The 10,219-nt window shown below is 36.9% G+C and overlaps 1 protein-coding gene across 1 annotated transcript; it reads right to left on the minus strand.

Moving 5' to 3' along the window:
- Window positions 1-469: 469 nt before the first annotated feature.
- Window positions 470-736, minus strand: LOC101825393 (LYR motif-containing protein 2-like). Its single transcript, XM_005068790.3, has one exon. It carries the CDS (start codon window positions 734-736, stop codon window positions 470-472), a length of 267 nt encoding a protein of 88 aa, XP_005068847.1.
- Between the last annotated feature and the right edge of the window lie 9,483 nt (window positions 737-10,219).

Genomic DNA, 10,219 nt, shown 5'->3' on the forward strand with positions numbered 1-10,219 from the left:
TTTTTCCAAAGTGGCTGCTGGTAGTTTACCTTCACCTGAGCAATGTATACTTCGAAGCTCCGGTGGTCATCTTAGTTCACCTTTTTTTTTTTTTTTTTTTGGTTTTTCAAGACAGGGCTTCTCTGTATAGCTTTGGAGCAGGTCCTGGAACTGACTCTGTAGACCAGGCTGGCCCCGAACTCACAGAGATCTGCCTGCCTCTGCCTCCCGACCGGTGGGATTAAAGGCATGTGCCACCAATGCCCAGCTAGTGTTTGATTTTTACTGTTAGTATTTTGGGATCGCATTGAGAATACTTACCTATGATGTGCGCCTTAGTTCACTTTTTAATTGCAGCCACTATAGTGGAAATGTTAACACCTTGATTTGCATTCTTGATGAGCATTATCATCTTTTCATGTGCCACTGGGGATTTGTGGCAGTGGCTTTCAGCCTGTGCAAAATGCACGGAGATCTGAAAGTCTTTCCATTAAGATTTTGCTAACGCAAGTGTCCTTTCTAATTCCTTTAGTTGCATATTGCCTTGAGTAATCATCATTCGTATTGTATCCTCTTCCGTGGCACTTTTGTTGCTTTTGAATTCTTCCCTTGCCCAGTCCTGGAGGTACTTCCGGTCGGAATCGCTTGGAACTTGCCTTATGACTCGCAGAATCTTTCTGTAGAGGAGGAGAACTTGCTGCTGTCTCATGAACAGCTGCAGTGTCAGCACCGTGGGAGGCAAGCGCAAGGACCCCATGAGGCCTGGGGCGGCAGCGCTTCGTGCCCAAGAACAGGAGCGGCTCTACTATCTCTTGACTATACTTATATTTGATGACAATGAGTAAGCCAATCACAGTAGACTAAGGAACAGGAAATCATACCAACTAAAACAGATTTCAAATGACATACTGGCAATGTGAAGACCACATTTCTTGATTTCCTTCTTCACTATACATTTAATATTAATCGTGTACGGGCTTCACTTCAAAAGGTTATTTTATAGAGAAACTATATTACCAGCTTGGTTCTCAAAGTGACAAATTTCTGTATATGGCACTTGTCAGTCTCCAAAATGGGGTCTTCCTCTTTTCTATGATTTGCATGGTTCAAAACATCTTCTACACTGAGAATTTTCAAATTTTATTTCTGTACCAGGCATGCACATTGTATCTTTCAATTAACTGAAACATTTTCTTCCTGGGAATTATAAGCTGGTGAACATGGGATGTTAACACAATAGTAATCTTTTGGCTCTAATGTCAAATGTGCTTTGTAATGGAATTCTTCTTAACCATGGCATGTTTTGTATTCTGTGGATTCTGGGCATTTTGCCACAGTTAAGTTCTGTTGGGCATGAGAAAAGATCATGGGATCAAAAAGAGGGAAAGCAAGAAGGAAAAGTTAACATCCAAGGATGCTCAAAGTCACTTTATTTTGGATAATAATACATAAAAACAGTATTTTTTAATGAAAACCACCATGTTTCTCACATACTTCACAGGTCTTTGTGGATTTTGACAGATATGCAAACTCTTTTTATTCTGAGTACTGGTTCTTTGGCCCAACATAAGCAAATGTACATTCTCACAAAAATTTGGCTAGCATAATGCCTTTTAAATGAATACTAAATGTAAGTGTATCACAACCTATTTGAAAATATGTTTTACTTTGTGAAGGTGATATATTATACCTGAGATCTGATATGGGAGGTCATAAGTAAAAAAACTCTACTAGAAGTTTATATTACAGAAATCCTTTCTCCAACATGTAAATATTTTATGACCAATAACAGACAGATAGAAACTTATTTTTCACCTTTGGTATTCTTGTTCCATTCTCTGCATTACAAATGATAAAATTAAAATTAAGAGACATGAAGAGACATCTAGTGTAGCCTGACACATAGTAGCTTCCAAAAGTAGCATTCTCCACTTCTTCTTCCAAATGAGTATGATCTGGGCTGTAGAAAGTTTTGTTTTAATAAAAAATATATTCAGCATCCTATGACAGGTGACTCCTGAGTTCAATTCCCAAAACCCATATGGTGGCTTACAACTCTCTGCACCTCTTGTTCCAAGACAGAGGATGCCTTCTTCTAGTTTTCAATGGGGCCAAACTCCAAAACTTAGCCATCAGCATAACATTCTTATATAAGAAATAAGATAATTATAAAACTAAAAAGTCAGCTTGTAGAGCTTCATTTTCCATACAGCAAGTATTATTTGATACCTCTCTGTTTAGCAGACATTCTTAAATATCATTAGAATGTTGGCAGTAAAGTGTATATCTTAATAATTTATTTCTTCATGTTACATACTTTGAAATATATATATATATACATATATACTATGCAAAATATTTTCTCCTTATTTTATTGATGTTTATAAATAATTATAAAATTAATTATAAATAATGAATGAACATTAATAATAATATAGCATTGAAATGTTGTTTTGAAAGTATTTATAAATAGAAATACAAAATGAAGGAGAGGGGATAACTCACAATTATAGCATTTAGAAATAGCCAGAGAATATTTGATGCTATTGTTCCATGTAGGTAGATAGGTTGCAGTTACTTCTATAAAGTATATGAAGTATACTGTGTCTATAGTATCTAAAGAAATATATGATAAGTAGTAGCTTAATTTTTACTTTTTTAAGATTGTTTTCTTAAAATAAGTGATTCCCACAGATAAAATTCAAAAGTTAAATGTTGAAATACCTATAAAGGTGATATACAAGAAATATGCCTAAAAATTCCTGCTATTTGTTACTCTTCTAGCATTTTCTCAGATTTCATTGATCACCTGTCCCAATATTGTTTATTTGTTTGTAGTAACTTCTTGGGTATATTTAAAAACAAGAATGACTAGCATTTCTTTCAAGATCAAAGTCTCTAGAACACAGGAATTATTTTTAATGGTCTTTAAAATAATCACATTTTACATAGATAGGAGTTGGAGAAGTGACTTTAAGCATTTTTTGCTTGTTTGTTTTTGTTTCTTTTTTAATTTTTTATGTAAATTAAAAACAATCTTATTTTACATACCAATCCCAGTTCCTGCTCCCTCCTGTCCTCCCATTGACCACACCATCTCTCCATCCCACCCCTCATGCACTCTGCAGAGAGAGTGGGGTCTCCAATGGGGATCTTCAAAGTTTATCACATCATTTTGGGCAGAACTGAGGCCCTATAGGCTGAGAAAGTTTTCCTCCGTAGGTAATGGGCTTCACAAAGCCAGTTCCTGCACTAGGGATAAATACTGGTTCCACTATCAGAGGCCCCATAGACTGCCAAAACCCCCAACTGGCCTCAACACTCAGAGAGTCTAGTTCAGTCTTATGCAGGTTCCCCAACTATCAATCTGGAGTCCATGAGTTCCCACTTGATCAGGCAAGGTGTTTCTGTGGTTTTCTCCAATATGGTATTCACTTCTTAGCTCATTACTTCTCCTTCTCTACAACTGGTTTCCAGGAGTTTGGCTCAGTGATTAGCTGTGACTCTCTGCTTCTGCTTCTATCAGCTACTGGATGAAGGCTCTGTGATGACATTTAAGCTAGTCATCAATCTCATTACAAGGGAAGGGCTTTTAACGTATCCTTTCCACTATTGCTTAGCTTCTTAGCTTTGGTTATCCTTGTGGATTCCTGGGATTTTCCCTAGTGCCAGGTTTCTCTTTAAGCCTATAATGGCTCTCTCAGTAAAACCATTTCCTTGCTCTCCTTCTCTGTCTTCCCCCAATTGGACCTTCCTAATCCCCATTTAACATGCCACATATTATTTGTTTCCTTGTTTATAAATTAGTATTTAAATGCATGCTTGATAAGACCCTTCATGTTGTTTCATGCAAGACATTGTATTCATTTTATTACTTCATTGTCTTTACTAAACATTACAGTAAAACTTATTTCAGTTGTTTCTATCCAGAAATAACTATAAAATAATATTCTATAAGTATCCTTTTAACCTTTCACTAAATTTCTGTTTGAGATGCTATCTTTGTATTTATCATCTACTTATCCATATAACAGATATCTATCAACAATTTATCTATCACCTACCTATATTTATGTGGCTATTTCTATCAAAATTCATACATACATACACACACATACATATACATACTTATATATGTATAAATGTGATGATATTCTTCTAAAAAGTTTTAAAATCAGGTTCTAAGATTCACCCTTACCCGCAATTAGCAAGTTTTCAAAAATTGTCCATGTAGTACTGATTTTTTTCTTGTAAATAATAGTAACATTTGTGGACATTTTAGTGATATTTTGTAGTTACATATGCTAGTGACTCATGAGATTGAAATTTTAATTATTTATTGAAAAATGTGCTGTGCAAATACCTTCTCTGTCCATTTACTCAGTTGCAATCCCCTAGTCTCATCCCTAACTCTAAAACAAAACACCAGCTTCAGCCTTCCTTCCTCCCTGCCCATATCTCCTGTGGATCCCATACACCTCCCCATCCTAACTTTCCTCCTCAAACTCTGTCTCAGACCCCAACTCTACCAGGTAACTTTTGCTAACCAAAGGGCCACTCTTCCCAGGACAACAAGAAGGCTGAAGGCAGACATATATCTCTCCTACTGCTCCTGAGATCCTATACCTCAGTTCAGTACCATCTTCAGCTCTGTAGCAGGAACTCTGCTGTTTCCCTTTTCTTTTATGAACCCATCCCCACAGATCACCAAGACCTTCTTTGAGAAGGTTCCTACATGTAGTTTTCACACCTGCAATCTAGACTCTGATATGGACAGGTACTCTGCAAATTACCAAAAGAGAAACATAGACACTGGCCAGAAACACAGCTTTTGACCTATGATCGGTTCTGAAAAATGTGCTAGGGCAATAATGGTGGCACAGAACTTGTGGGAGTAGCCAACCAAAGTCTGATTTAACTTAAGTATCACTCCACTAAATAAATCAGTACCTGACACTGCTTGGATAACCAAAAACCAGAGACTAGATAGCTCAGAGACCTAGGGTAAAACTAAACCCTAAAGGTTAATGATAATAATAATAATAATAATAACAATAATAATAAATTATTTCTAATGATGTTCTGCTATACTCATAAATTAGTGCCTTATCCAGTCATTATCAAAGATCCTGTAGCAGCAGATTTCAAGACATACAGAGACCCACAGCAAGACAGTATGCACAGAGAGTCTAAACGGGAGATCTCCATTAAATCCCCTTCCTCAGAACTCAGAGAATCCTACAGAAGAGGAGGCAGAAAGATTTTAAGATTCAGCAGGATTGAGGACACCAATATAACATGGCCCTCTGAATCAACTAAGGAAGGTGCATATGAGTTCACAACAATTAAAGAAGAAAATATAAGACCTACAAAGTCTACACCAGGACCTGCGTGTATATATTACAGCTTTTACCTTAGTGTTTTTATGGGAGTCTTGACTGTGAGAATGAGTGGGTCTCTGATTCTTGTGCCTGCTCTCCTCAGGACACTTTTCCCCCTGTCTGGTTGTCACATCCAATATCAATATTAAAATCTTTGCTTCATACTATTGCCATTTTTTGTCATCTTTGTTTGTGATCTCTTGGAAGCCCATTCTTTCCTAATGAAAGACAGAAAGGGAGTGGATGTGGATGTGTGGGAGGGTGGAGAGGAACTGAGAGGAGTAGAAGTAATAGTAGAAACTGTAATCATGATATATATATTATGAGAAAAGAATCAATTTCCAATAAAAAATCTACTCTTTAGAATTTACTTATTTGCTTTTTTCATATTTTTCTGTTGGATTGACCATCCTTTCTTTAAGATATATGCTTTGCATGTCTTGAATATAGTTTCTCTATTAAGCAGAGTGAAATTTTTTGCCGCTCAGTCTTTGTTTTGCTTTTCCAATGTCAGTTGATCTCACTATCATATTATTTCAGTACAATTCACTTTCAGTTTTGTCTGGGTGAGTAGTTCTTTGTGTACCCTTCCATAAACAATCTTTGGCAGCAATTAAATGTGTTATTCTTTGTTTTCCCCCAAAAGCATGGTTATAATTCTTATATTTAAATGTTATTGATATGGAATTTGGTTTTCATGCCATATGAGACAGACATAATATTATGTTCTACAACATCTGTTTGTAACACAAAAACCTGCTCTGTAGTATTGTTATATTTCAAAGAACAACACACTCCACTCCATGGACCTTTTCATTCTTTTGCAAATGTATCAACTTCTCATTAGTGTGATCTTATAATAAATTTGATATCTGTTCATGTAAAATCCCTACTATATCTCTCATTCTACTTCATAACTATCCTGACTTGTATTTGGCTTTTTATAGTTTCACTAAAATTTCTTAATTAGCATGCCAGTATATGCCAAAAATGCACCCTGCTAAGGTTTTGGATAGAGTTAAAATAATTTTAACACTTCCCCAAGCAGATGACTAAAATGTGTTTATTAATGCTTTGAAAATGCAAGATATTCCATGTCATAAAACACTGATTTAGTTTCCCTTTAAAGTTCTGCAGTAATGTTTTATGCTTTAAAATACATATTTTTATAGAGCATTTTAATGTTTTATTATGTTTTTACAACTATAAAACTTGTAATGTTCAAATTGTAGTTTTCAAGGATCTGTTCAGTATATTTAAATGAATAAATTTGCATTTTTGATTTGTTCCTATACACTTTGTTGTACTTACTTGTTATTCCTGATAATGTCACTACAGATTATGTTGGATTTTTATGTAAAAAGCATTGTATTATACATTATTATTTCATTCATATCCAGTCTTATACCATTTAGATATATTTATTCAATTTACAGTGAACATCAATAAAATATATGTATGTGTCTTGTCATCCATATCTTTCTCCAAGTGTTAGCCCAATGGTTTTCAATATCCTATTATTAGAATGGTGTTCCTTCTGATTTTTTATATTCTTTGTGAGATTATTAAAAACTTTCCTATCATGCTTTGTGACACAATAACTACTCCTTTATAATGATGCACAATTGATTTCTTTTTGTTGTTATGTAGGAAAGTTTAACTTCATGAAACAAACTCTCTTGCTCTGTTTTTCTTCTGCTCTGTTCAATTCATTGGATACCTTCTATATTCCCAGCCTCACTCTCTTCATTTTCCTTGGTCTCTCATGTGTCCTTGTGTATCTGTTCGGTTTTATTCTCATTCTCCTCTCTATCCTCACCACTGTATTTGTTTCCTGATCCTTCTTTTTTTCTTGGGTTGGCCTTATTTTTCTTCTTGGAGACTTTTCCAAAGAAACAGACTCTAGCTTACACACACACATGCACGCACACACACACACACACACACACACACACACACACACACACCAGCTGTTGTTTTCCAGTTTGAAACAGTATACTCTTTGTGCTAAAACGCTTGTGCTCTGAGCAGGAAACAAAAATCCTCAAGCTATATCTTTCTTGTAACTCACCAATTCCCACTCCTCCATGGCATTTTATGGGCTGAACATGAAAATGTCAGACGATTGTGTTAAGTACAGTAGGTTATTTTCAAAGAAGTAGCTTGACCCCCTCTGAGACAATGAGTATTTGAGATTGCTGAAAGGTTCAGATAAGGAATAGAAGAGAAAATGTTATCCTGATTTGAGCAAACAAGTCAATATTTCTGTCTCAATGTTTTCCCTTTCTAATAGATATCACTCAAACACTTATATGTCTAAGGCATCACTCATTAATGCTATGCTCACTATCAAAAAAGACAATGGGATGGAATGATGCTGCAACTCAATGAATGCCACCAGGGTAGGAATGGGGAATTGAAGTGCTATAAAGGGTGAGAATGACATAAAGGATTAGAAAGACATAAAGGACTATTCTTGGTGAACTATGTGAGTAATAGCAATATTCAATAGATTTTATACTATCATAAATATATGTCTATACCTACACAAATACACTGAGAAGACAGAAAACTGAAGACATATATTCCAGGTGTGAAAAGACGGCATTACTTCATTATACGGCTCCATGAGGCTGAGTATTTTTTATTTTTATCCTTTTACTAAAGTTTGGTTTGTGTAGCAGTTAATCCACCAAACAAACAAACAAAATAAAAAAATTAGAAAATACTTCAGAACACAGATCTCATATTTTCTTCATTTTTTATTTAAATTAAAAACAAGCTTGCTTTGCATGCCAATCACAGCTCCCTCTCTCTGCCATTCTCTCCATGTCCCTTCAACCCTACAACCCCCCATCAAATCCCCACTCTATTCTCCAGGGAGTGTGAGGCCATTCATGGGGGATTTCCAAAGTTTGTCACATAATCTGGGGCAGGGCCTAGGCCCTCTCCCATGTGTCCAGGCTGAGATAGCATCCCTCCACTTGGAATGGGCACCTAAAATCCATCTGGATGCCAGGGATAAATACTGATCTGTTTCCTGAGGCCCCAAATAATTCCAAGGCTTCCTCATTGACATCCAGGATCAGGGGGTCTGGATCAGTCCTATGCTGGCCTCTCAGCTATCAGTCTAGAGTCCATGAGCTCCCCCTTGTTCAGGTCAACTGCTTCTAGGGATTCAACCTGCCCAGTTTTGACCCCTTTGCCCATCACTTCTCCCTCTCTGGAACTGGTTTCCAGGAGTTCAGTTCAGTGTTTAGCTGTGTGTATCTGCCTCTGCTTTCTTCAGTCACTGGAAGAAGGCTCTAGAATGGCATACAGGAGTTGTCAATCACATTATTGGGGAAGGACATTTAAGGTAGCCTCTCCAATACTGGTTAGACCAGTTGGTTTCATCCTTGTAGGTCTCTGGAAATTTCACTAGTGCCAGATCTCTTCTCAAGTCATAGTGGCTCCTTCTATTCTGGTATCTCTCATCCTGCCCTCCTCTATTCATTCCATGGCTCAAACTTCCTGCTTCCCAATGTGATCCTTTCTGCTCTCTTTCTCCCAGCTCCCTCTCCTCTACCCCACCCCATGCTCCCAGTCCACTCAAGAGATTCTGTCCTGCTCCCCTTCACTGTGCTAACATGCATATCTTTCTTAGGGACCTCCCTGTTTCCCAGAATCTGTGATTGTGGTATTGCAGGCTGGCACTCCCTTGTTTCATGCATAAAATCCAAATATTTGCGGATACACACCATGCTTATCTTTTTGTGACTAAGGATTCTCACTCAGGATGATTTCTTCTAGTGCCATCAATTTGCCTGAAAATTTCAAGATTCAATTGGATTTTTTTTCCACTGAGTAGTACTCCATTGTGTAAATTTTCTCTATCCATTCTTCAGTTGAGGGTAATCTTGGTTGCTTCTAGATTCTAGCTATTACAAATAATGCTGCTATGAACATAGTGGAACAGATGTCGTTGTTATATGAAGGTGCAACTTTGAGGTATATGCCTAAGAGTGGAATTGCTGGGTCTTGTGGTAGACTGATTCCCATTTTTCTGAGGATTCTCCATACTGATTTCCAAAGTGAGTTGGCACTCTTACCAGCAGTGGAGGTGTGTTCCCCCCTCTCCACATCCTCTCCAGCACAAATTGTCATTGGTATTTTTTATTTTAGCCATTCTGACAGGAGTAAGATGATATCTCAGAGTTGATTTGTATTTCCCCGATGGCTAAGTATGTTGAGCACTTTCTCAAGTGTCTATCAGCACTTTTAGACTCTTCTATTGAGAATTTTCTATTTAGTTCTGTACCCCATTTTTAATTGGATCCTTTGGTGTTTTGGAGACTTGCTTCTTGAGTTCTTTGAAAATTTTGGAGATCAGCCCTCTGTCAGATGTGAGGGCTGCCTTTTTGTCTTGTGGACTGTGTCTTTTGTCTTACAGAAACTTCTCAGTTTCAGGAGATCCCATTTGTTATTTGTCGATCTCAGTGCCTGTGCTACTGGTGTTTTGTTCAGGAGGCAGTCTCCTGTACCAATTCTTTGGAGAGTCCCTCCCACTTTCTCTTCTAAGAGGTACAGTGTGGCAAGATTTATGTTGAGGTCTTTGATCCATTTGGACTTACGTTTTGTGCATGGGCATAGACATGGATCTATCTGCAGTCTTCTACATGCCAATATCCAGTTATGCCAGCACCATTTTTTGAAGATGCTTTCCTTTTTCCATTGTATAATTTTAAATTCTTTGTCAAAAATCAAATATTTGTGGGTGTTTGTGTTAATATAAGGGTATTCAATTTGATTTCATTGGTCTACCCATCTATTTTTGTGCCAATACCAAGCTGTTTTTAGGACTATATCTCAATAATAGA

Source organism: Mesocricetus auratus, unplaced genomic scaffold, assembly GCF_017639785.1.
Source record: "Mesocricetus auratus isolate SY011 unplaced genomic scaffold, BCM_Maur_2.0 Super-Scaffold_100006, whole genome shotgun sequence".
Classification (NCBI taxonomy): Eukaryota; Metazoa; Chordata; class Mammalia; order Rodentia; family Cricetidae; genus Mesocricetus; species Mesocricetus auratus.